This window comes from Carlito syrichta, unplaced genomic scaffold (genome assembly GCF_000164805.1).
Source record: "Carlito syrichta isolate Samal-C Ts95f unplaced genomic scaffold, Tarsius_syrichta-2.0.1 Scaffold139178, whole genome shotgun sequence".
Lineage (NCBI taxonomy): Eukaryota > Metazoa > Chordata > Mammalia > Primates > Tarsiidae > Carlito > Carlito syrichta.
The window spans coordinates 386864-414271 of NW_007083274.1; the positions used below are offsets into that span (position 1 = coordinate 386864).

General features: G+C 47.7%; 1 protein-coding gene across 5 annotated transcripts in view; it reads right to left on the bottom strand.

Annotated features, from left to right (window-relative positions):
* The window catches only part of CSNK1D (casein kinase 1 delta), a 35045-nt gene extending 10092 nt beyond the window's left edge, over window positions 1-24953 (bottom strand). For 3 of the 5 annotated variants that reach the window (XM_021708499.1, XM_008049913.1, XM_008049912.2), the window contains exons 1-8: window positions 24520-24953; window positions 17480-17590; window positions 5527-5675; window positions 4292-4520; window positions 3431-3601; window positions 2511-2659; window positions 840-1011; window positions 135-274 (exon numbers count right to left, since the gene is read on the bottom strand). In XM_021708499.1, coding sequence (XP_021564174.1) covers window positions 135-274; window positions 840-1011; window positions 2511-2659; window positions 3431-3601; window positions 4292-4520; window positions 5527-5675; window positions 17480-17590; window positions 24520-24595 — 1197 coding nt within the window. In that variant the 5' untranslated portion in view covers window positions 24596-24953. Of the gene's footprint in view, window positions 1-134; window positions 275-839; window positions 1012-2510; window positions 2660-3430; window positions 3602-4291; window positions 4521-5526; window positions 5676-17479; window positions 17839-24519 lie in introns of those variants that run through there. The other 2 variants (XM_008049910.2, XM_008049911.2) reach the window with 1 other exon arrangement.
* Between the last annotated feature and the right edge of the window lie 2455 nt (window positions 24954-27408).

Below are 27408 nucleotides of genomic sequence, written 5' to 3' on the forward strand. Positions count from 1 at the left end.
CCGACACTGGGGTGGCCGTGAGTATGCCGCTGTACTCCAGCCTGGGCAACAGTGAGACTCCAACTCAAAAAAAAAAAATCGTGCCCCACCCTCAACTGTGAGGGACACCTGCCTCCAGGAGCTGAGGGCCATACCTGTGAGGTGGACATGCGGGAGGTATCTTGTCGGCCTGTGAGGTCAGACGAGGAGATGTTGACCGGGGCCCCACGGTGCAGCCGCATGCTCACCTTCCGCTCTCTCTCCATGCCAGAGACAGGCCGCGGGGAGGTGTTCGCTGAGGAGAGGGAAAGAAGCTAGTGTGAGCTATCCCTGCTGCCTTGGGGCAGACCACAGCTCCCACATGAGGGGCTGCTCTTTGAGAAGCTGTGGCCAGTGAGGCCCCTGGTGGCTGCCCACAGTCAGATCAGGCCCAGAGGGCGCCCGTCGTACCCAGCATGCGGCTGCACTCCTCCATCCCCCAGACCAGGAGCGCCTGCCACAGTGGGAGGGCACTGGCAAGGGGTGTGACGCTTGTAGCACACAGGGACTCAGGAATGAGGATCAAAAGGTTCCTGGGGGAAGAATCTGTGTAGTAAGACAGGAAACCATTTTATACAGGAAACTGCAAACTTCAGTAATAGCTTTCAGAGAACTCAATCCTTTAGGAGACCAAATACCGTGAAAGAGGTGTTTCTAAATAAATGAGAATCTGAAACAGCCTTGACCACCAAGTGCACCTGGACTGGGCTCCCTAAGAGGTCAGAGCAACACTAAAACACAGACTCCCCAAAACACAAAACAGAAGTAGCCCTAGAGCCTGGCTCTAGAGCACTGGGGGCGGGGGGAGAGACAACACTCACCCGTGTGTGAGGTAGGGGTGAGGGGTGTTGGGGGAGCCACTTCTTGGGTCCCCCGCAGGCGGCCAGAGGCTGTGGAAGGGAGGCCGCGGGTGGCTGGATTCCGAGAGTGTCTCAGTCGCTCCTCTCGGTCCCGGCGTTCCCGCTCAGCATCATCGGCAGCACGGCTGGCACCCTGAGGGAGGAGATGAGATCAGAATGGAACTGGGTTGGGTAAGAAGCAACACAAGACCCAGGGCTGTTCCCTGATGAGAAATTACCAAGGGGCATTTGAGACAAGACTATCCCATGAAGCCATCCATAACAGCGCAGCAAGTCAAAAAACAACCTCTCATGGGACAATGGCTCAATCCCTGTGAGTGGTAAGAGCCAGGCCTCTCAGCCCTCCCTTTCCTGACCTAATACCCTGGAAAAAACCCCACTCCTGTAGCTGCTGCATTTCCCAGAGAAGGCTCAATACTTCCTTAAACTTCAAAATGGACAGCAACTGGGACTCTCCTCTGCCAATATACTACATGCTAATATATGGAGGGAGAGGACAAGAACTCATCAGAGGCCAGAGACAGATCTAAAATGGCAACTGTTGAGGGAGGACAACTGGGCAGGGATGAGGTGTCCTTCTAGAGTCCATACCCTCAGCTCCAGGGAACATGTTGTGGGGATGCAGCCAGGTCTGTGCTGGACACCCAGGTACATGGAGGCACTGGGTCTGAAGCAGTAGAGCTTAGGTACCCAACCTACTGAAGATCACATTCTAAAGACCAATGCTATAAGGCAGGGGTCTGCAAACAGTGGCTCCCGGGACAAATTCAGGTGCTACCTGTTTCTGCAGATAAAGTTTACTGGCCAGAACACACCCACTTGTTGATATGCTGCCCATGGCTGTGACACTGCATAGCCAGCAAAACTGAGACTATGGACTATTTGGCCCTTTATAGGACATGCTTGCGAAGCCTGCTGGGAGGGCTGGATACAGTGGTCACCTCTGGGCACCTGTAGTAGCAGCTCCAAGGGTGGCTCTTAAGCACTGGCCCAGCAGAGGGATGCAGGCACTCTGCAGAGCACTCTCCTACACCTAAAGGCAACCAGGTCAGTCCATGGCCCCCACCCCCTGCACAGCCATCTGACAAGGCTGCTGAATACTGCATCATCCAAAAAGGCAATTCTACTTCTCCATCAGATTTTGTCACCTGGACAAGTTCCAATTTCTATTTTAAACTACACAGACTAATTTTTTTTTCCCCGAATGTTAATGAAACTCTACAATCACCCAGGCAGAGACAGGCTGGCTCAAGAACCTCCTTGGTTACATCCAGGAAATTCTCATCTGTACAAGGACACTATATGCAAGGCCAGCTCACTGCAGAATCACAGAGGTCGAACGCAGCACCTCGCCAAGTGGCCAGTCACACTTGCGCTCCCAGCCAGTCATTCATCTCATGGGCATTAAGAGCATCTGGTGCTGGAACAGGTACCCACAATCCCAAAGTCAAAACCCTACCAGGTATGCATACCCTCTTCCACTCAGCAGCCACACCCTTTAACACCCAAACCTTGTGCAACACGACTCCCCGTGTAAGACATGACCCTGATGAGACAGCCACAGGCCTCTTGCTGACAAGGCTGTTTCCTACACCACACTTTGAGAATGAACACGTTGGCAGTGCCACTTACAAATTTGAGCATGTTCCAGTCAAACACATAGTCGTAGGAGAAGCCCTGACGATGGAACAGATTCCGGAAGAGCTGTCTCAGGTATGAGTAGTCAGGTTTGTCATCAAAACGCAAGGAACGGCAGAAATTCAGGTATGTGGCAAATTCAGCTGTAAAACAAGAAACTCAAAGCTAACCAGTGAAGCTCCTGACTGCGACCCAGTGTGGTGTCTATCAACACTGCCGATTACCTCCAGCTGCAACACACAATAAAGGTGTAAAAGCCAAAATCCAAAACATCAGTCAGATTTGTAAGAATCTAGGCCTTAATTAGTTTAGAGTTTAAAATAACTCAGCATCACAGAATACAATTTAATTTTATCTAGGGCACATATCCTAGGGGCAGTCCCAAAAAACAAAGGCAAATCCACTGAGTACAGCTCCAAAAGCTGGAGGGGGCGAGGAAGGGCATACAGTGGTGTGCAGAGGACAGGTCCAACCACCTGCCCATCCTCACCTTCCTAGCCACTTGGGGTCTCCCCAGGCTCAGTCTTGCCTCTGAGAATCAGCCTTGAACAAAGGCCTGCCTTGCCTGCCATCTCTACAGGGTCTCTAAGTGCCCACCCAGATAGGCACTTGGCAGGTAAGTCAGAACAAACGAAGGCTGCCTGTCACCTCTATACACAAAGGCATCCCTCTTTTTGTAGCAAGTGAGAGACTCTTATGACAGAAAACACAGGCAGAGTCATCTCAGTACACTTAGGGCAGCCAGACATTCATACAGACCTTTCTAACCACCGCCAATGAAAAGATGGGCTGGGTGGTTTCTTTCGCCTGTGTCAGCTCTGGAACATCACTCTGTCTTTTTTCTCTCCTTTCTCTAATAAACTTTGTTTGAAAACTTAAAAAAAAAGATAGGTTGAAGAGCCTAGAAAACTTACAAGGGTAGCCTTTACACAACACTTCAATGGGAGTGGACATTTTCTTCTCACTAATTCTTTCATATTTCTGTCTCTTGGTGGCAGCCTTCAGCCCCTGCCAGGGGAGAGAGCCCAGGTTGAAGTACATTAGCACATAACCTAGAGACTCCAAGTCATCTCTTCGAGATTGTTCTGGAAAGAAAAGGGAAACATATAAAGGACGGCACCCTATGTTCCTGTAAAAGCAAAAGACCCACTACACACAATGGAAATAAACTCTAAAATAACAGAAAAATAAACTTGGGCTACTCTGATCAAAAGTTGTTTGTCATGCACTACTTTTTTGTGTGTGTGAGTTGGAGTCACTTTGTCACCCAGGCTGGAGTGCAGTGGCATGCTCAGTCAGTGCAGCCCTGACCTGCTGGGTTCAGCCGAACCTTCTGCCTTAGCCTTCCAATTAGCTGTAACTACAGGTGTGCTACCATGTCCAGCTAATTTTTGATTCATTGTAGAGATGAGGACTTGCCAAGTTGCCCAGGCTGGTCTCGAACCCCCAGGCTCAGGCACTCCTCTCACCTCGGCCTCCCAAAGTACTGGGATTACAGGCTTGAACTACTGTGCCGGGCCCTCATGTGCTATTAAGGGAATTCTCAAACACCCCTGCATGAAAAACATCCCAGGATTCACCTGCCCCTGCACACCCGACACACATTGAAGCCAGTCTGTCTGCTGTGAAGGTCTGATGACAGCCTCCAGACCTACAGCTGTGCCACTACACACACCCACATCCCCAGGTCACCCAAGAGGCTAGCCTTTCTCTGAGTGGAGGGATGGACACGCCCAAATGCACTGTAGGTCGCTGACCCATGCCCAGGGACTCACCAATTCCAAGGTGCGTGTTGATGGAGGCATACCGTGCCGTGCCTGTGAGGTTTTTGTTCTCGCGATAGGGTATGTGCTGGTGGGTTCTTGCATCCCGGTACTTCTTGGCCAGCCCAAAGTCTATGATGTAGACCAGGTTGCCCTTCTTTCCCAATCCCATAAGGAAGTTATCTGGCTTCACATCTCGGTGGATGAAGTTCTTTGAGTGAATGTATTCAATACGACTAATCTACAAGCAAAGCAGCAAGAGAGAGAGAGAGAGAGAGATTACACCCCAGGGCAGCTTGTCTTGAAAAGAAACCTGCTCAGCAGCTGCACATTCTCTGCCCTCAGTCAAAGCAAAGTCACTTAACAGTTAGGAAGGGTGAACACTGAAATGACAAAAAGTCATCTCCCCAGGTACCTTCTTCAGCTTTCCTCTATCCACACAGGCCCGGGCATTCTCCTTTGGGCTTTCACAGAGTGGACAGAGGACAGACCGAGGGGACAGCCCGCTACTAGACAATGGTCTCTACTACCTGTGTTCTTTGAACGGGCTACACAAAAGAATTCTCTAAGAAACTGCACATAAGTTATCGGGAATCAAAGGTGTTCCTCAGAGACTCAGGACTTCCATTCAAGGTGGCATGCTATCTTATGCTGAGAGCGGGTCTCCAGACCAGCCGTGTCTCCACCCTGAGGCTAAGGTTAAATAAATGTCCACATTCTCTCTGTGAATTAATAGGCATGATAATGGAGAGAACAGTAACTGAATACAGTAAGTCCTCTACATACTAACCTTCAAGATGTGAACCTTCAAAGATGTGAACATGTGTTTACATGTCCAATAATGTGTCTTGCCCCCGTCTCCTACCTCTGATGATCCTTCAGCTCTACTATCTCCCCCCTCCTGCAGTCAGTAACTCTTCTTGCCTGTTCACTCGATGTCAGTCCCTGTATGCTAGCTGTTGTACTGTACTGTAAAATTAAAAATGTTTTTATTTTTGTTTATGGTTTTTATGTATTATTTTGTGAAAAGTATGACACACCTATTACAGTATAGTACTATATATTCCATTGTGTTAGTTGGTTAACTAGGCTAACTTTGCTGAACTTACAAACAAATTGCACTTATGAATGTGCTCTCGGAACAGAACTTGTTCATATGTAGCAGACTTACTGTAATTTAGTCTGTCAGGCTAGCAAGTGTGTCCCAAATGTCCCACTGCCCGGACACTTCAGGAATTGGTCCTTACCATTTGGTCAGCAAGCAGCAGGACGGTTTTGAGGCTGAACTTCCTGGAGCAGAAATTGAAGAGGTCCTCCAGGCTGGGCCCCAACAGCTCCATGACCATGACGTTGTAGTCCCCCTCTGCCCCACACCATCTAATGGTAGGGATGCCAACTAGGCGAGAAACCAAACAGAGCATTTCAGTCTGGGTCCTGCATCACTCCTCTGCTCCACGCTGAGCCTGCGTTTGCACAGACGGTGAGTGGACAAGGCAGGAAACCCCAACAGTGCCTGTCCTTGGACCTGTAGTTGAGATGAGGCCACATACGTGAACAAGTGGCATGAATCCAACTGTCAGACAAGGGTCGAGCCCACAGCAGCTGGAAGTAAGACAAAGAGAGGAGCTAGGCCTGACTTCACAGCCACTGACCTCCTGGGTAGATGGATGGGAAATGCAGGAAGAGCGGGCGATGCTCGCAAGAAAGGAGCCCCGGCAGACAGGCCCAGCTGACCGGACGGAGACCACAGTCACACTGGAGAGAGGGTTCAGAAGAAAGATCTGAAATGCAAGGCTGAGAAACAGAAGACAAAGGCAGCCACCTTTCTCTTCTATTGGGTATAAGACAAAATTTTTTTTAAACATCTCTGATTTTGGTAGAAATATTTGATTAAATGAGAGAAAAGCAAAAACGATGAAAACTTTTTGGGGATTTATGCAGTAACCAGAGTTGAAATATACAAGTCAGTGGAAGTGAGAAGACAGAATAATCCAACAGAAAGAACCAACAGATCCAGAACCCCAAACAAGGGAAAGAATTTAAAGATGGTTACAAGGTGTCAGCTCTGAAGACATAAATCAACACTAAAAAGACAAACAATTCACTTTGGAAAAAATGGGCAAAAGATCCAGACACTTCATCAAAGAATATGTGTCAACAGCCACAAGACACTCAGCAAAATTGAAGACATGCTCCTGAAGGTTTTAGAAGAATGTACACAGCAGTTTTACTCAAGAGTCAAAATTCAAATGATATAGAAATAGATGAGTTGAGCCGGGCTCAGTGGCTCAGCCTGTAATTCCGTGCCTTTGGGAGGCTGAGGTGAGTGGATTGCCTGAGTCCGCGGGCTCGAGACTTGCCTGGGCAGGTGAGACCTCATCTCTACAATAAATCAAAAAAATTAGCCAGGCGTGGTAGCTCGTGCTTGTAGTTCCAGCTACTCGGAAGGCTGAGGCGGAAGGATCGCCAGAGCCCAGCAGGTCGAGGCTGTGGTGGCCGGCAGTGGCCACTGCACTCCAGTTTGGGCAACAATGAGACTCCAACTCAAAAACAAAAACAAACAAGCAAAAAAAGAAATAGATGAGTTTCTCAAAACACCACTCCCCAGAATATGCTCTTTGTTCCTTTTTATCCCTACAGTCATGAGAACATACAGTTTTGACTGTTTTCATAGCCTTGGATCCTAATTCTACTTGCAGTTATACATACATCTTTATAATTCTCTGAATACATTTTATGTCCTTTCATGGCGAGAGACATTTTTAGTTTGGTCTTATAGCAAGCTTTGATACCAAAAGGGAAATTCTTTTTATTTAAATGATAGCTTCGTTATTTTAAAACAGATAATATTTAACATTTTACACGAGAACAAACGTGTAACAAATAATCTAAGGTATAAAGCAGGTATAAAACTGAGGCCTGGAGCCCACCACTCAACACAGACCAAGAACATTCTTAATAAACAGCATCTACTTCCTCCTACACATCTTATCCCAGATAACTACTATCCAGAAATGTTTTCTTCCTACTAATTGATCTTCAGCAGAGATTTGTTTATCTTTTCCTTACTTGTATAAAAATAAGTATGTATGCTATGTAATATTCCATCTGGAGATCTGCCATAATCTTTTCTCCTGTCATTTGGATAGTTTAGTTTGCTTTTCCTATTATCAACGGTGCTGTTAACTACATTTTTTTTTTCAAACAAGGTTTTGCTCTGCTGCCTGGGCTGGAGAGCACAGGCACAATCATAGCTTAGCATAACCTTGAAATCCTGGCTCCAGCAATCCTCCCCGCCTAAGCCTCTGGAGTATCTAGAACTATAGGTGTGTGCCACCACGTCCAAGAAATTTTTAAAATACTTCGTAGAGACAGGGTCTCATTATGTTGCCCAGGTTGGTCTCGAACTCCTAGTCTCAAGTGATTTTCCCCACCCTGGTATCCCAAAGTGCTGGAATTATAGGCACGAGATACCACACCAGGCTGTAAATACATTCTTATGTATGTCTAGTATGAAAATTCTTACACATGAAATTCTTTTCATATCTTTTTTTTCTTCTTCCAGGTACACACAAGAAACATAGCTGCTGAGCTGGAGGGTACAAATTATTTGACTATACAAGACACACAAGGTAACATCAACTGCTTTCCAAAATGGTTAAATCAATTTATATATTGCCACCAGCAATAAATACTGCTAGTGCACATCCTCCCCAATACTTACATATTGTCAGATTCTTACTTTTTATCTCTCCGTGGGTATTAACATGGTATCTCACTGAACTCTTAACTTGGACCTTTTCACGTTGGCCATACATGTCTTTTCTCTAAAATTCCTGTGCGCGCACACACATTTTTATTTTTGGCTGATTTTTACAACTAGGGTATTTTTTTCTACTTATAGTAGTTCTCTATAAATTCTGGGTACCAAACCAATTTTGGTTTTATGTGAGTCAAATACCTTTTCAGTTAATCACATGATTTTTATTTTCTTTTGATGTATCTTGATAAAAATAAGTGCTTAATTTTAATGAAGAGGAATGTATCAATCTTTTCCTTTATGAGTAATGTGTTCAGTATCTTACATTAAGAAATTATTTCTGACCTCAGAGTCAGAAAGAGATGCTATTATTTTCCTTTAAAAAACAAAAGTTCGCAGGTTCGTGACCCGCCTGGGCAACTTGACCAGACCTCATTTCTACAATAAATCAAAAAAATTAGCTGGGTGTGGTAGCGCACACCTCTAGTTCCAGCTACTTGGAAGTCTGAGGTGGAAGGATTGCTTGAGCCCAGCAGGTCAGGAGCGGCCACTGCACTCCAGTCTGGGCGAGAATGAGACTCCAACTCAAAAAACAACAACAACAACAAAAAACAAAAGTTCAGCCAGGCTCGGTGGCTCAGCCGGTAATCCCACGCTTTGGGAGGCCAAGGTGAGTGGATTGCCTGAGCCTGCGGGTTCAAGACCTGCCTGGGCAACTTGGCAAGACCTCATCTCTACAATAAATCAAAAAATTAGCCAGGCGTGGTAGCGTGCACCTGTAGTTCCAGCTACTTGGAAGGCTGAAGTGGAAGGATTGCCGGAGCCCAGCAGGTCAAAGCTGCGGTGGCCGGGAGCATGCCACTGCACCTCGGTCTGGGTGACAGAGTGAGACTCCAACTCAAAAAAGAAAAAAAAAAAGGAAAGTTACCTCTACTTCTGACAAAGATGGAGTAATAAGGACCCTATATACCCTCACATCCGAAATAACCAAGAAAACAAAACAAAACGTAAAACATGAAAAGATGGTTTCTAAGACACTGGGCATCTGGCAAATGAAACTGGGGAAGGAGCCCAAAAGATGAGAAACAGCCAGTTAAAGCAAGTCCCCGACTGCTCCAGCCCACTGCCACGAGTGACGCCACAAAAGAAAGAACTGAACAGATCAATGTTACTTAACTTTATCCCAGAACAAACCTGAAAAAGAATCTGAGGAATATAAAAATACCAAGCATGCAAGAGGGTTAAATTCTCAATGTCTGGCATCCAAAGCAGAAGATATAACCCAGAGTGAGAAATCAGTCCATCAAAACTTTGCCGATGCTAGAATCAGCAAACACATTAAAGGATATTACAAATTCTAGCCATATTCCATGTCAAAAAATATTGTAAGTTCTATGTCAAAAAAGTTAAATAAATAATGGGAGATACAAAAAAGACCTAAATCTAACATCTAGAAATGAAAACTACAGTGTCTAAGATGAAAATCCCACTGAGATGAACAGATTAGACACTGCAGAAGATCCATCACCCGTGAACTTGAAATTGCGCAACAGAAACTGTCGAAAAGCTAACAAAAAGCAAACAAGAGCTTCAGTGAGCTGTGTAATAGCATTAAAGCCACCTAATACTAATACACCTGGAGCCCCTGAAGGAAAAATAAAGAAGGGGGTGATGGAAACCATATCGGAAAAAACACCTGGATGAAAACAAACCCACGGATCCAAGAAGTTCAACAAACCCCAAGCACAAAATACACGCTAAACATATTAACAATCCCACTGCATACAACACATGCTAATCACTCCGCAGCAGTCCTACACTGCTAGATGTGTTAAAGTAAGTCCTCCAGGCAGTGGGAACAATGCCAGATAGAAGCCTAGATGTACACAAAGGAGTGAAAAGTACTAGAAATAATTATGTTCTTTAGGAGGCAATCTCTGGAGCTCTGCTGGCTCTCTTTATACACTCATGTACATACACATGTAGTACAGGCTATCCAAGTATCCCTTATTCAAAATGCTTGGGACTAGAAGTGTTTTGGATTTCAAGTTTTTTTAAATTTTGAAATGTTTCTGCATTATATTTACTGGTTGAGCATCCTTAATCCTAAATCCAAAATGTTCCAATGAGCATTTCCTTTGAGCATTGTTAGAGGCTCACAACATTTCAGATTTTGGATACTCAACCTGCATTATGGATTCATGAATTCTTTATTCCCCACTCCTTCAATGTATTATAGTGCATTCTGATCGTTACTCACTTTGAAGTTTTCACTGTCCCAAGTTTAGCCAACAGAGTGAGCCCTCCAAGCTCACTCTTGTACCCTCTTGACAAACACATGCCTGTCAATTTTGGGTGGTTCTTTCCCTTCAGCTACGTGTTCCAGACTTTCTTTCTTCTTGCCCCAGCGTAAGAATCAGCCATTTCTCCAAGCAGTCTGGGCTCCTCTTGATGGGGAATGATACCTAGAAACCATCTGAGGGCCAGGTATGCTCAGTGCTTTGGAGTGTCACTATTTCTACGTCCTTTCTGTGGTCACAGTGATACAATGTTTAATGGTGACAGCTTTATAGTTAAATTTTGGTGTTTTGCAGAGCAAATGCCCCCATCTTGGCCCTTCTCTGTGAATTCTAGAGCCACTTTGTTATATAAGAAAAGCTGCTGAACTTCCACCAGTATTTCATTGAATGTTTCTGTTTTGGGGTTTTTTTGAGTTGGCATCTCACTCTGTTGCCCAGGCTGGAGTGCAGTGGCACACTCACGGCCACTGCAGCCTTGACCTGGTAGGCTCAGGCATCCTGTTGCCTCAGCCTTCCAAGTAGCTGGAGCTACAGGAGTGCACTTGGCTAACTTTTTAAATTTATTGTAGAGATGAGGTCTTGCCAAGTTGCCCAGGCTAGTCTTGAACCCCTAGGCTTCAGGCAATCCTCTTGCCTCCACCTCCCAAAGTGCTGGGATTACAGGAGTGAGCCACTGTGCCCAGTTTCACCGAATGTTATGTTAAGAGCAACTCTGGGAGAACTGACTGCTTGAGTCTTCCTTTCAATGAACACAGAATAGAAAGAGCATCCACACTTAGGTTAGTCTTCTTAATATTCTCCAACAGAGGTTTTTAATTTTTTGCATACAGATTTTGCCTGTCTTAAGATTTATTCTTAGACATCTTACAGCTTTCTTTTTTCCTACTGTAAACAGCATTTAAAAAATTTTACAAACTCAGTCTGGCTCGGTGGCTCAGCCTGTATTCCCACACCTTTGAGAGGCTGAGGTGAGTGGACTGCCTGAACCCGCGGGTTCGTGACACGCCTGGGCAACTTGGCGAGACCTCATCTCTACAATAAATAAAAAAATTAGCCGGGCGTGGTTAGTGCGGGCCTGTAGTTCTAGCTACTTGGAAGGCTGAGGCAGAAGACTGCCAGAGCCCAGCAGGTCGAGGCTGCGGTGGCAGGGAGCGGCCACTGCACTCCAGTCTGGGCGACAGAGTGAGACTCCAACTCAAAAAAAAAAAAAAAAAATTTTTATAGACTCATTACTGTTGGTTTAACAAAATTAACTGATTTTGTATTTTGATCTTCACTAATTATCTAGCTAAACTCTCATTTGTTCTGGGTTTCCAATGCAGGAAATAAAACAATTGTTTTATTTCTGCCTTTCTCATCCTTACTCTTTTTTTTTTTTTTTTGAGTTGGAGTCTCACTCTGTCACCCAGGCTAGAGTGCAGGGGCACACTCATGGCCACCCCAGCATCTTCCTACTGGGCTCCAGAGATCCCTCTGCCTCAGTCTTCCAAGTAGCCTGAACTACAGGCGCACACTACCACGCCCAGATAATTATTTATTTATTGTAGAGATGAGGTCTTACCACATTGCCCAGTCGGTCTCAAATCCTCAGGCTCAGGCAATCCTCTTGCCTCGGCCTCCCAAAGTGCTGGAATTATAGGTCTGAGCCACCACGCTTGACCATACTTTTTTTTTTTTTGAGTTGGAGTCTCTGTCACCCAGGCTGGAGTGCAGTGGCATGCTCACGGCCACCACAGCCTCGACCTGCTGGGCTCAAGTGATCCTTCCGCCTCAGCCTTCCAAGCAGCTGGAACTACAGGTGCACACTACCACACCCACCTAATATTTTTGATTTACTGTAGAGCCGAGGTCTCTCCAAGTTCCCTAAGCTGGCCTCGAACCCATGGGCTCAGGCAATCCTCTCACCTCCGCCTTCCAAAGTGCTGGAATTATAGGCGTGAACCATCACGCCTGGTCCATCCTTAAAGTTCCCCCAACCCCCAGCACTGTCTTCTGTGCTGGCTAGGGTATATAATGCCATGCTGGAAAAAAAAATGGTGATGATAAGGCTGAAGATGTGAATTAAACAGGAACTCTGTCACAGTTCAGGCAGGAATACAAATCTACACAACCCCCTTGGAAAAAATATACATCTATACAGAATTTAGCATAATCTTGCTAAACTGGACATTTGCATGCTCCATGAAACAGTCATCCCTCCCTCGGGTACAGGTGCTTCAGGACACATAGACGAAGATGTTCACAGAAGCACTGTCTCTAAGAGAGAAAGGCTAGAAACAATCCATGGCTCCTCAACCACAGAACAAAAAAGTAAACTGTTTCATGCAGACATGACAGACTATTAAATATCAACAAAAAATCACTGATTACAGATGTATTAACATGGCAGAATCTCAGAAATATGCTGGGTCAAAAAGTCACAGAATATATACAGTATGATTATACTGTATTACATATTATACAAACATTTTATATTATTTAGAAGACATATATGGTATAGACCAGGATCGCTTGTAACTGACTGTGTGTTTAATGACACCATCTTTCTCTTTAGTGGTAAACATCAAGGTGTTCTATCATCTATAGCATTGCAGAATGGATACAATACAATACAAACAAACTGCTCTTGCTCTAAGAGTTCTTTGGCCAGAGGAGAAGGATGGAAAGAAAAGCTTTCTTTTTGGCATGCTTTATCCTAAGCAGACTGTCAGCAAATTAACTGGTGGTGCAGCCCTGAGAAGCAACCAGCTGTAAAGTCGTTAATGAGTACGTTCCCGCCAACACGGGGTGAAGAGCCATTCAGCTACAGGCCTGACATTGGATTGTTACTCTGTGAAATCAGACAGCTCCTCACACCAAGACCACACTCAGGAATCTAAGATGGACTTGTGTGTTTACAGTGCTGCTACTGGTGTTTTTCAGGAACAGTGAGACTAACGGGTTAGAAAACAAGAGACCTGAGTGCTGCCTGTGTCCAAGTGTACCAGTCGTCCAGGGACACCCTGCTGCCCCTGCCCAGGCAATGCCATGGTGGGAAGTGGGTCACTCGTATTGCTATTTGTAGTTATGAACACTTGATACTTTCCCCCTCATGGGGCCCAAAGATAGCTAAACATATGCTTGGGGATGAAAAGTGGGGACAAGGCCAGGAATTGGCAAATGCTTTCCATTCTGATCTATGAAAAGTTTCAATATAAATGTGGGGATTGAGCATTAATGCCAATAAAAATTTTCATGAGTTTTCGGCAATTCAACCTTAAAATAATCATAAATGAAGCTGTCGAATGCTCTCAGATAATGTCATTACATATATTTCTCGTGGGATGACAGAGAATCTAAAACTTCAAAACAAAAACAGTACGAGAGCAAGCACCTGGCAGAAATGGATGTGGAACAGGGCAGTGCAAGGGCTCCACAGGGAGCCATGCTCCCTTCTCAGGGGGATGAGGTGGGGTCATGGGTGTCTGTTTTCACATTCTTGACACCACACATGTTGTATTTGTTCTTTGGCATTGTTAAGCATTTCCTTTAAAAAAAAGGTTATGGCAGGCCTTCACCCAGAGACCTGGATCCTTTACAAAACCCACCTCTCCCTTGCCCAAAACATACTACTGCATAGCCTTGACCAGAAGCAGCTGTGAACCAAGTACATATTCTCTGCCGAGGGATGACTGAAGGAGGGAACAGCCTAAAGCTGCTTTGGGGGAATATTAGGACTGGAAAGAGTAGTTAAAACAGTCCCAAGGTTTTGCCTGCTAGTCAACTCCATTTTGATAAAAATTTGCTGTCTATTTAGGTCTTTCACCAATAGAACTTTAGTTTATTCATGCTATTTCAGGTTTTTCATCTGTCGCCCCAACCAGATTTTATTTGTTTTTTTTTTTTTTTTTGAGTTGGAGTCTCACTCTGTCGCCCAGACGGGAGTGCAGTGGCCGCTCCCGGCCACCGCAGCCTCGACCTGCTGGGCTCCGGCGATCCTTCCGCCTCAGCCTTCCAAGTAGCTGGAATTATAGGCATGCGCTACCACGCCCAGCTGATTTTTTTATTTATTGTAGAGATGAGGTCTCGCTGCCCAGGCGGGTCTCGAACCCGCGGGCTCAGGCAATCCACTCACCCTAGCCTCCCAAAGGCACGAGATTACAGGCTGAGCCACCGAGCCAGGCTTCCAACCAGATTTTAGACAGGTGGAAGCATCTGGGGTACATTTCTAGCAGCTGAAGCTCAGAGTGGGCAACCACCACTCCTTTCTGAGTGGAAGCAGACAGCTGCTGTGGAGAAGTGGCCTCAGGGGCTGGAACACCAAGTTCAAGTCTGTGTCCTTGGGAAAATGATGTAGGCTTCTATGCCTTACTTTCCTCATTTGTAACATGAGGCTGAGAATCCCAGTGCCTGCTGCCCAGTTCTGCTGTTAGCAGTGAATAACGTGTGTGGTTTTTATTTGTTTGTTTGTTTTGTGTTTTTTTTTTTTTTTTTTGAGTTGGAGTCTCACTCTGTCGCCCAGACTGGAGTGCAGTGGCTGCTCCCGGTCACTGCAGCCTTGACCTGCTGGGCTCTGGCGATCCTGCCACCTCATCCTTCCAAGTAGCTAGAACTACAGGTGCGTGCTACCACGTCCAGCTAAATTGTGTGTGCTTTTTAACACCAACTGCTCCCACAGACAGCAGTGACCGACTGGCACACTATGCCACCACCCTTACCCAGAAGCTTCTCAGACAAGTCCCACACTACAGCAAGCCACAGATAATGGAATGCAGCCACTCAGCCTTGGGCTTTCTACTGCAACGCAGCCTGTATCATCAAGTGTAAGCACCACTGCTAGACTCTTACATGAGACATAGAAAAACCACAATTAGAGGTGCTTTCTGTCTCTTGCAGTGACAATAAAACCTGCATTCGCCAATAGAGATGCTCTTCAAGAGGCTGGACAGCAACAAGACCTGGTGGTTTTGGGGTAAAGCGGATTCCCGTATCTGCCGAGTACCAGTTTAGTCTCAGAATTAATTCAAGAAACACTGTCAGAATGATGTATTCTGCTTCCTGGACATAATTTGTATTCTAAAATAGAGATCATTATAATATCTACCAACTATGCATTTACAATAGGAGCCAAAACCCAGCCTAAGCCTGGGAAATATTCAGAAACATGGCTCTACATTCAAAGCCTAAATGGGAGGAAATCCATTTCTAAAATCCTGTTTAGTTTCCAAGATGCTAGAAAAAGGAGATAGCCAAGAACAAGAGAGACCCTATATCAGGGTCCAAACGGCTTCCTAGGACATCTGGCATTACTTAAAAGTTCTGATGTCACAACTGAGGGGAAGGCTGTGCCAACACCTCGGATGCCACCCAACCCCACAGGGCAGAGAATGGCCCACAGCAGATAGCACCAGTACCAAGGCGGAGAAACCCTGCTACAAACCATATAGATTCTTCCCAGTTCAGTGTTAACACAAAGCACCCAGAATGGGTTTTTAAGGAATTGGTTTTCTTTCCTAAAGTTCTCATGGAGACGCTGCTCCTTAAAACTTAGGTGTTTCTGTACTAGACTCCTGCCCAGCAAAGGACAAATCCTGCATCATCTTGTTCTACTCTACCTGCTACAACCTTAAAAGCTACGCAGACATCCCCTAGTGCCCTTGAGAAGTCTGTCCTCTACTAAGGGTCACCAGAGTACAGGTCTTTAGGCAGGGACTCTGCTGACCTTTCCCTGGGTCAGTTTTCAATCCCACAGCCTCCCCTGGTCATGTGAGGTCCACAGCAGGGCACACTGGAAGCTCCTCTCTGCAATAGGTCCTACAGGACTGTCTACTGCTTTGGGATTTTTCTGCTGCCAAAGACATTGTGCTACAAAACCCAGAAATGTCAGTTTCTAACAGTAACAGATTACATTGCTTTTGTTGAGAAAAGATGTCAAAAAGTCAAATCACAGTCTTTCCTTTCTGCTGACAAAACAGCCAACAGAGGCAGTAAACACATGGCTAATGCTGAGGAAGTTAACCCCACTCCCCACCCACAAATGTACCATGAGGGCTTCTGACTACAAGGACTCTCACAGAGGCGGTGACAACCACTCTTCAGACATGACAGACACGACCTGTTCTCAAAGAGGGTTTCTGCTGCACCAAGGCTCTGCTGTTAAGATGTATCCTTCGCCGGGCTCAATGGCTCAGCCTGTAATCCCGCGCTTTGGGAGGCTGAGGTGAGTGAACTGCCTGAGCCCGTGGGTCTGTGACCTGCCTGGGCAACTTGGCGAGACCTCATCTTTACAATAAATAAAAAAATTAGCCAGGTGTGGTAGTGCACGCCTATAGTTCCAGCTACTGGAAGGTTGAAGCAGAAGGACTGCCAGAGCCCAGCAGGTCGAGGCTCCAGTGCCCGCTCCAGTCTGGGCAACAGATTGAGACTCCAACTCAAAAAAAAAAAAGAAAAAAAGATGTAGTCTTCACTGCTCTGAAATCCCACATAAAATTCCCTCCTACTCCATCAGCCAAACTACTTGAAAGTTCAGAGAAATCTAAAGGGTAGACTCTGAGATCAGGATGGAAGCTCTCTGGCTCCACATTGGACTCACTGCCTAATACCAGGTACATAAGGCCCTTGAGGAGAGTTCACAGAATTTAGATAGCAACTGAGCTGGAAGGGGTCATAGCAGTCACCAAGTTCAAAACTACTGCTTCACTCAGAAGATAACTAGAGCAGAGTTTGAATGGACATCCTCAAAGCTGCAAGCAAACTGTTTGACTGAGCAGTGGCCACCCAGGGACCACACATTAGGAAGGCCCCAAGGTATGACATGAATACAGCTGGGACCAGCCATGGCCACTGCTGAGGGGTCAGACGCCAACACCAGGAGCGTGCACTTAATAGTCATACAAACCTTTGACTTCAAAGATGCTATTACCTAATATGAAGTTAAGGACGGTAGTATTAAAACAAAAGCATAGGATTATGTTTCTTTCTGCTGAGTGTGGCCCTCTGTGTCCAAGACTGGCTCTGAAAGAAGTCATTATGACTTGTTCAAGGGTGTAGATGAGGATCTTCCTCCCCTTTCCCCAAAATAAACCAGAGACCTTGATCCATAACAAGTTTTCCTTTATCAAACAAGACCTTGGTTTTATTTTTAACAAGTAAAGGACATACCTCCTCCCTGCATCATTTTGTAGATCTTGCTCTCAATGTGGAGCTGAGGGTGTTTGGTTTTGACACATTCCAGCTTGATGGCAACTTCTTCTCCTGCAGCAATGTCCGTACCTTGGCAAAGAAAAAACCACACAAACATTATAGGGTGTCCACCACCTAACCCAATACAACAACAGGTAACAGAAACAAGCAGCACTATGTGAATTTTCCTAGGACCAAATGATGGATGCGCTCTACTTCCTACTACCATAAGATGGTACCAACGGTTGACAAATCTGTGGGAAATTAGTCTTGTTCTCACTTTTAAGACAGGAAGTATTTGAGCAGTACAGGAAATCTATTTGTTATTCCAACACCACTCCCAGCAATCACCAGGCGCTGTGGCTCCATCTGCAGGCCACCTTTTGGGTCTGCACCCCCTATCATCATGGGCTCTTAGTCTCACTCATCCCAGGCAGGCCATGGCAACGTTCCAGGGTGACTCTGTCCCTGTTTTTCTACCTTGCCTCAACAGGCCTCTGCAGTGGGTCTGAGTCTCCCTCTCAAGGGAGTGCTGGGTTTCTACTAAAGAGCCACCACCTCAGTTCAGCCAGGCCCAGCAACGAGCCATATCCATCCCTTAATAGTCAGGCAATTGTCACGTTGGTTTAGTCCTCACAAAGCTGCAGGAGTCATCTCTGGATAATAAACCAGAGACTTTGGTTCATAACACATTCCAGACACTGAAGGTCTGGAAAAGACCCCAACCAGGCCAAGAAATGCTGCCTCCCTTCCTAGGGACACTAGACGAGAAGAATGGCCTTTGTTTTCAAAGCCCTAACTGTACCACCTATCAATACATATCAGGTACACATCTTTTGTCAGTTTACAGCTAAAATTGATGACACATCTGCCAATACTGGAATGATTGGCCTATGAGCCTCCTGGGGGCAAATTTAGTTTTTACCTAGAAATGCTCTACTCCAATAAGGAGCTACAAATCTGACAACCACCACCCCTCCAAGATTCACATACAAATGCTTCAGAGACTGAATCTGGCCCAGCACTATGCACCAGACCTTTCTCCCTCTATTTACTACATGATGCCTCCAAGGAGCTTCAACTGGAGAGAACAGAAAAAGAAGTTTGACACAGCACATACCTAGCTCTCCTCCCCCTCACAGATTCCTTCTAAGGACAAAGCACTTGGAAAGGAATTAACAATAGCTCTCACAGCCCAGATAGAACCCTGGGAGACTGTGCTGGGCACACCATGGGGCTGGGCATAGGACAGACAGGATAGTCCTTGGTAATTCAGTTTCTCTTGTCAATTGAAATCAGCAGGGAGGTCTGATGTCTGCTTCACGAGAAAATTATGGAGATGAAAGGGTTAACAGTTACACAGCATTCTGAGACTTCCAGATGAAAGGCAGAGCAAGGTCAGGAGCATTACAACAACTTGAGTTGTTGATATCCACGCGTGTGCTGCAAACACCCAGGAACTAGGGGTTAACAGAATTACCTCCAGTCTGCTCAGATGGCTGCATGAGATATGCCACCTCCAGCAAGCCTGGGTCCAAAACTGATGCCAGCACTATAGTCCGAAGGAATCCCTACCACCCAGTCGCCGCCAGTGACCATGCCAGATTTAAGAACTTCACCCACCAACAAAAGAGACTTTTAGAGGCACTCAAAACAAAGACAGATAATACATTTTGTTCTTCCTGCCTACAGTTGTGACAATCTATCCAATTATGAGAAATGACTTCATAGTAAAACAGACTGAGCAAAAGAAAAATGAACTCTGAGTTCCTTTAAGGACCTGGACTCTGAACTCACCAGCCAGGAGGGACAGTGACTCATCTCACTAGTTACGTCAGCGACTCCTTGCACCCCAAAGAGGGGCCTCTTGTGACAGCACCACCACCCGAGCCAGCTGGCAGTCCAGAGTGATAGGGTAGTCTGGGGTCACATGGCCTGCTCAACCAGCATCTTGGAGAAGGAAGAGAACAGCTCTAACTCTACTTTTCTGTGACTGATAAGGCTTATGTCTGACAGTCACCCCGGCAACACTGACGGGGTAAGTGACCACCGGCCACTCCGGAACAGAATATGAATCACATCGGACCACAGAGCCAGGACCATGTCCTGCGCCAGCACAGAGTCAGCCTCCTGTGGAATCAAGACACCAAGGTTGTCCAAGTCTGAGAAGACAGAGGAGAGCAGCTGGACACACGCCCTGTGCACAGAAGTGAGTGCAGCAACACTTGGGGGAAAGGGGACCTCCAGCAGGGACTCCACCACCCACTGAGTAGAAATGCCAAGCAGCAGAGCTTTAAGGTCAGTGGATTCCTTCGACACCAACTTTCATGAGCCTATCAAGCACAAATCAGCTCCCCTGGCCTGCAGCCCTGCTCCACCTCGCCCGGTGGAGATACCTCCTCCACCCCACTAGCAGTGCTGCTCAAAGTCAGGTCCTCAAAAGGCCATCAGTCCCCGAGGCAGCAGGAGGTGCTGAGGACCATGAGAGCAATTTAGCATGACACCGGATTAGAAATTATAAAACTTGGGCAACCCCCTCGGGTCCCCTCCCCTCTGGGAGCTTTTCTGTCCTCTCAATAAATCCTGCTATCAAAAAATAAAAAAGATATTATAAAACCTGGTCCTTCACTACACATCAAGTCTGAGAAGTACTACCTAGAAGAAGAACAAGAATTTAAAAGATATCATTTGAGCTCTGGGTTCCAGACCCACAAGTTAAAATCCAGTGACAGGTAGATGTCTATTCAGGTTGTCTGCTTATACCAAGGACATTCTATTACTTGAACAACCTCAACGCTTTTGAGACAGAGCTTCTCTTGCCAGCATAGGTGTTAATCTACGTTTAGACACAGGTTAATGTTCATCCTAGGAAAACAAAATTATGTCCTTCAAGTTGAGCAGACAAAAGTAAATGGCAAATTAAGTGAACCTAACCAGAGTGTGACTCTGTCCTGAGACAGGAAGGTAGCTCTGAATTACTAGCCTGGATGCTAGTAATTCCCATTAAAGACTGTGTTATCAACAAAAAAACAGGGAGTCGCCTCGAACAGCAGGGCAAAGATCATCTCCTGGGGCAATCGTTAGCAATATCATGACTTCTCATTACAATCACTTAGGTTAAACTCAAATTCCAAGGTAAACAGAAAGCCCATAGTCCTCAGCATAGCAGGGAGGCAACTTTGGAAGCTGCAGCAAGAATAGCTGACTACTTTCCTCTCAGGGCTACTCAGCATCTTGGTGCCCTACTGTGTGCCAGACACCCTGCAGGGGACCTCTCAAGAGAAGTCAAAGTCAGTGAGGGGAAGATGAGAAAATAGAAATGAAGCACTTGTGCATATTATGAAGTCAGACTGCACAGTCCAGGTAACAGGTGGACAAACTGACAGTGAAGGGATGAAGTACAAATGCCCCTCAGGTCCTCCAATCCTGCTGCTCACCTCTAGAAGACAAATGTGGATGAGAACACAGGCCAAAGCAGCTTTGCTCCCCCTGGTTCTGGTCATGGAGAACCTTGTGGGCACTCTGTTAAAATGGTGAATACAGCAAGACTCTATTAACAACACACTAGGCAGCCTGGCCTCCAGCCTGGCACCTGCAACACACTAGGCAGCCTGGCCTCCAGCCTGGCACCCTCCTTCCCTCAAACACCCTCACAATGGAGCTGGAAGCACATGGTCCATGTTAAGGACATTGAATGGTAACTAGTTTATAAGTGGTACACTGCCAGCCAAAGTGAAAGGACTTCTGGTTTCCACTGCCTCAAAAAGCATGTCACCTCCATAGCAATGGCTACACCATGTGGATGTGAAAGCAGAGGGCCACACAGGGCTAGGGAGGCTGTCCTCACTCCACATCAGGACAGGCCACTGAGGTGTGCACTGCACAGGTGTGGCTGTGCCACCTCTCAGTCAGCCTATCCCTAAAAACCGTCTAGAATTGGCAAATTTGAAGATGTAGACTGGACGTTTTGGGGTCACACAATGGCCCAAGTCCAGTATTTACACTTTCTAAAGCCTGGGCATCTGAGAAACAGCCTCAAGACACTGCCACTTTTGAAAGGGCAGTTTTAGCCGGGCTCGGTGACTCAGCCTGTAATCCTGCCCTTTGGGAGGCCGAGGTGAGTGGATTGCCTGAGCCCATGGGTTCAAGACCCGCCTGGGCAACTTGGCAAGACCTCATCTCTACAATAAATCAAAAATTGGCCAGGCATGGTAGCACATGCCTATAGTTGCAGCTACTTGGAAGGCTGAGGCGGAAGGATTGCTGGAGCCCAGCAGGTCGAGGCTGCGGTGGCCGGGAGCAGCCACTGTACTCCAGTCTGGGTGATGGAATGAGACTCCAACTCAAAAAAACAAAACAAAACAAAACAAAAGGGCAGTTTTGGGAAGCATGTAAGTGATACCCTGGCAGGGCACAGGGTTGCAGCCCCACCCCCCAAATATCAGCACTGCAGGCTACCAGGGAAGGCAGGCCAGCACCAACCTTTTCAGTTCACCAGGCGATTCATTAGACGAAGCAGTCTTCTCCTGTTTTCACTTCCAAACATCTAGAAGAAAGTCCCAGGTAGAAACCCAAACCTCCAAATGCTAGGCTCAGAAAAAGGTGAACTCTCCTATAGGAGTGAATATCAAAGTACAATGGTAGGAATGGGTTTAATTATCTCATACTAGAATACATATGACATACAGATGTCAAATGAAGACTCAGTTCCTCAACTTACGTCTAAATGGTTGCCCTGAGAAATGAAGAAAACGAGAGTCTGATGATCCCACCCATTTCACGGTCTTCAGACCAACCACCTTTAACAGAACTGTAACCTTCCTCAGATCCACCATTCCAACCTGTCTCACTCAAGCTAACAGGACCATTTTGCATTTCATTTTCTCAATGGGATAGCAAAGAGCCAATGCTGATGGAAAAAACTCAGCCGTGCTCAAGTCCACATAAGAAACCAGAAGTGTAACTGATGGACATGCAGTCTTAGAACACAAGAATAGACACGGCCTGTCCCCACAAAGACCCAATCACATAAAATGCCTACTGTATGCCCAGCACAAAGTGAGGCTCAAGGATACAACAGTGAGTGAGCACAAGTGGTCCACTCTCCATCTTGGAGAATGACTTAGTGATACCACACCACAACCTGATGTTTTGAGTTTGTCTTTGGAAAGCCCAAAGCTGTTTGACCAGGTCTTAGAAGAGAGAACAGAAAGTTTCAAAATATCTTATTTTTGATGCCTGCCTAAAGGTGGCTAATGGAAGGGCTTTTCCATATAGCTTCTAGATCCAAAATCTATTCTTCTATAAATAAGCCAAACAACTCGCATTTGCCCAGCACTCTGATTCCCAAAACACTGCTGGGAAGACATCTGGCTGACTACTTGAATATAAATGTTTAAACAGTAAAACCAAAATGTCCCTAAAGCATATTTTACTCAGCAGGCCATTAAGGCAGAAGTATAGGTTCAATATGGAATGTGATGAGGTTACCCTGTAGGTTAACTAGGCATCAAAAATATTTATGAGCCACCCAAACATGCAGATTCATCCTAACATTGTCAGCCCACAAGGTCCTGAGTCCTCTCAGGTAAAAAGTGGAAGTGTGAGTATAGGGGAGCGCTCACAAATGGGTTCATCTGAAAGGCATGACCAGAGCATTACTGACATACAATCTGACTCCTGATCCAGCCTAACAGGTACATTAGTCAAACAGTAGTCAAATAGAAGCACAGAGGCTGGGGATGCCCAAAAGAACAAGAAAAGAACATTAGCCCTCAAAGGTGGGCTGCAACAGTCCCTCTGTAGGCAAACCACCTGCCAGGCTACAAATTCTCAAGTTCGGGGTTTGGAATAACTGACACATAACACAATTCCACTGAGACATACAGAAAAATTAAGTTACTGTCAAATTACCAATTCGACGATTTGGCAACCTTTTATTACACTTGTGTATAAGTGCATATTCCTCCACTGTAAATCTGATACAACCCAGAACATTCTAATATCATTTTCCCAAATCTGTCTTCAGAATTTTAACAGTCTAAAGGACAGCGCATGAGTATAACTTTACTACTTAATTTGCCTCATTTTGCCAACAGATGCTTAACTAACTTGTATTCAATTACTACTCCAAGGTTGAGTGGCTCCGGACAGACCCAGGGCCACCCACGTCCTAGCTCAAAGAGAACATTTCCAGCCTTGTTCAGGACTAAGGCTGCAGTCCGGGGGTCACCAGGCCCCTCTAATGGGGGAGTTACCCAGAGCCGCCATGGTCTTCAAGGGTCTCAGCAGCAAGCCAAGAGGAACCTCAAAACGCAGTCCGGGCCTTTCCTCATTTCTGACTGGGACACCCCCCACCTCCACACTGCATTCGGGTTGTTTTGACATTTTCCCCCACGTGTGCAAGATGCAGGAACCACCTTTGAAGGAGGGAGACCACAGTCAGCACCAAGCCAGGATGCGGAGAAACGAGCGTGGCCTTTGTTTATTGCGGCGACCTTAGCCGTAGAGAGGAAGCTGCTGCCCGCCCCACTGCCCGGGCCCTGCCCCTCCCGCCCTCGCAAGGCCCTAACCCCTCCCCCGGCCCGCCGCCTCCCGCTCCCGACCCTGCCCCTACCCTGGTCCGCTGCTCTCCTCCAACTCTGCCCCTCCTCTCATACCCTGCCCCTTCCCCCGGTCCTCCGTCACCCCGAAGATCCTGTCCACCTCGCCCCTCCCCCAGCTCACTGTCCTCAGACCTGCCCCTCCCCCAGTCCGCTGTCCCCCAGACCCTGCCCCTCCCCCGATCCGCTGCCCCCCCCAGTACCCTGCTCCCCCCGCCGGCCGTTGGTTTCTGGCCATGACCGGCAGCGCCAGAGCCTCCGGGAGCCCCGAGCTTCCTGCGCGCAGACCCGCGGGGGCCGACACTTCCTTCCACGGTAGCGCTGGGTCCGGCAGTCGCGGAGCCCGGGGATCCTCGAACGACGGGACGGGACAGGGTGCCGTCCACGGGCGCGGCGCGGGCGGCCCGAGGGCCTCACCGAGATAGATGTCTCCGAAGGAGCCGCTGCCGATCTTCCGGCCCAGTCGGTATCGGTTCCCGACTCTCAGCTCCATGGCGGCGGCGGCGGCCCGGCTGGCTCCTGCCCTCCCGGCCGCTTCCTGGGTCTGAGCTCCGGGAGGCGGCGCCGCTGCTGCCGCTACTGCGGGTCCGGCTGCCGGCTCCGCCCCCCTCACGGCCCCGCTTTCACCATCGCTTTCCTGCCGCCCCGCCGCTCCCAGCGCCTCAATACGGGGCGGATAGGACAGTCCGAGCGCCGCCGCCCCTGCTCCGGCCCCTGATGGCCACGCTTGCCCTCTCCCCGCCGCGGATGGACTCGGATCTTCCGGGCCTAAATTCCCCTTCAGCGGCCTAAAGGAGCCGCCGCCATCGCGCTGTGACGTCACTTCCCCTAGCAACCCGACGGGGCGGGGCAGTGGCGCTCGAGGGGGCGGGGCCGCGGCGAGGTGACCCGGTTCTGACTTTCTTTCTGGCCCGCGCCGCGGAGCCGGGTCCAGCCCCCTCCGGTTAACCCTGAGACTTCGGGTCTTTGGCCCCTTCCACTTGCAGGCTTCACGTACTTGCGCTGGGGCTTTTCGTTTGTCCCCTCATGTGCCGGGAAACTAGCAATTTCTCGTGACAGACTTGGGAAAGGACCTCCGAGGGCTGCCCTTTGCAGGAAGCGGGGGATCAGGGTGCTAGGACCCATCTGGGGCAGCGCCTGGAGGGAGTGACATAGGCCGGGCTCAGGGGACACAGTTGGTAGTTCCCCTCACAGGAGCTGCCAATCCCTGGTCTTGAGGCATCCTAGGACGTCAACACCTGCAGCCTCTGCTGCCTGCCAGCTTCCTACATACAACTAAGGCGGTGGGGGGGGAGGAGACGAAAGCGACTTCCAGAGCCTGATGTCCCGCTTGCAGGTTGACGAAGCTACCAAGGCTTCACAGGGTGAGGCCAGACGCCCGCCTCCCTGCAGTCCTGGGACCTGGAGACTGAATCAACAGTTTGATCTGTGATGGATTTGAGTGTTCTTCCTTGCAAGAGAAAGCAAAAATGTTGAAATTCAAGCTGATGGCCTGCTTCAAAGATCTGGATCTTTGATTCCAATTACTGGGAAGGGAGTCCTCCAGAGAAGCCCTCCAAGTTGGGGATGTACATGACCCATAAAGAACATCTCATGCCGATGCTTCTTGAGGCCTGTCCCCCACACCAGCTACAACCAAAGCACAACAGCTTAATACATATTTTTGGACCTCTAGCATGCACAGTCCAGGGTCACTGCCTGGGTTTGCACAACAGGACAGCAGCCACCAATCAGGGCCCTGCAGCAGCACGTGAGGCCAGTCTCTCTACTCTCAAGTCTTTCCTCTCCACCACTCAGCCTCAGTAGTGCAGCCCTTGCCCCGCCAAATAGCTGGAGGTCATGTTGGAGAACCAGGCATCAATTCCTGAGGTTACCTATCAGGGCCTAGAGATAGGAGATGCTGCCAGGCAAACTGCCATCAGTTGCTAATAAGTTCTCAGTTCCTGGGGACCAGAGGGGGATTTTGCCAAACTAGTAAAAATAACCTTGTTGACAGAATTGTTCATGGATTTTAGGTTAATGGACAGAGTTGGGTTCCCTGGCCAGAGGAAACCATGTGTGCAAACTGGAAACAGAAGAGGCCTGGAGCCCTCTCCGTGTAGTCGGGCTGGTCTCAGGCCAGTGGTCCCCTCTGGGAGTCTCAGTGCTGTCTCTTGAAGGAAGCTGCAGCTTTTGGGGCCACCTCCAGTCCTCAGGGTTCTGCCTGTTTATTCTCATAATTGGTCAGGATGATCAGCAAACACAAGAACCAAAGTCCTTGCTTGTGCTTTTCTTGGTGGCTGCAATGAGGCATCGCCCCGGAGAGGCCCAGACGGGAGCAGTGCTGCTGTGTTTGAGGGTCATTCAGTGAGGGCCCGGGCTGCATTCTTGGCCCTGACATCCCAACACCATGCTGACCATGGTGCAGGTGATGTGCCCAGAGCCATAGCCATCCCTGCGTTTGCCTCAGTTACCCATTTGCAAAGCACCAGGGCTTGTGGAAGCTGAACTTAGGACAGCTGCTCTCCACCTCCAACCTCCACCGTGAGAGGAAAAAAACCCTCTCAGTGATCATGTCATGAAATGCCTTCTAACTCTGTTCTGTCATCCACCTGTGTGATCTTGAAAAGAGGCCAAATGCCCTTGTCCTCCGGGCCCTCCTCATACAGTGGCAACGTCTGCACAAGGAGCATGTAGGCACTCGGCAAGTGCTGTGTTCTTATTGTTGGGAATTACCTTCTGGCCACACAGTTCACAGTGACGCCAAGCGATGCTCACACCTGTACCCTGTAGGCATTCAATAAACATTGGCTTCATAAATGGTTCTGCCCAACTCAAGGTGGAGCCTAAGCCCAGGCCAGCCTCAAGCAAAATCAAGAGGTGTAGACCCTACATTTGGAGTCTGGAATTCATGACTCCACTCCAAGGTCCCCACTTTCTGGCAAGGATGCAGGCCTGGACTCTCTCCTCGCTAAAACTCACTTACCCAGGACTCCCTAAGTCTATTCCAGAATGGGCTGGTGCCCTCTGCTCCTGCCTGAAGTCTTTTTTATTTTCGTTTAAAAGCCCACTAGAAGCAAAGTCCCACCAACTAGGCATGGCATGGCCTGTTCTGGGGATTGGGGATTTCCCCCATCCTCCACATCCTTGCCATGACTTGGGGGCACAGATTTACATGTCTCTGCTTTTCCACTTACTGGGCTTCACTGCCAGGGTCCCATGTGTGTGCAGATTCATTCCCACCCCACCTGATACTTGTGGTTCTGAGGCACCTCCAAGCACAGCTAAGTCCCCTTGGCTTTAACTAAAACAAACTCCTTTTGCCCT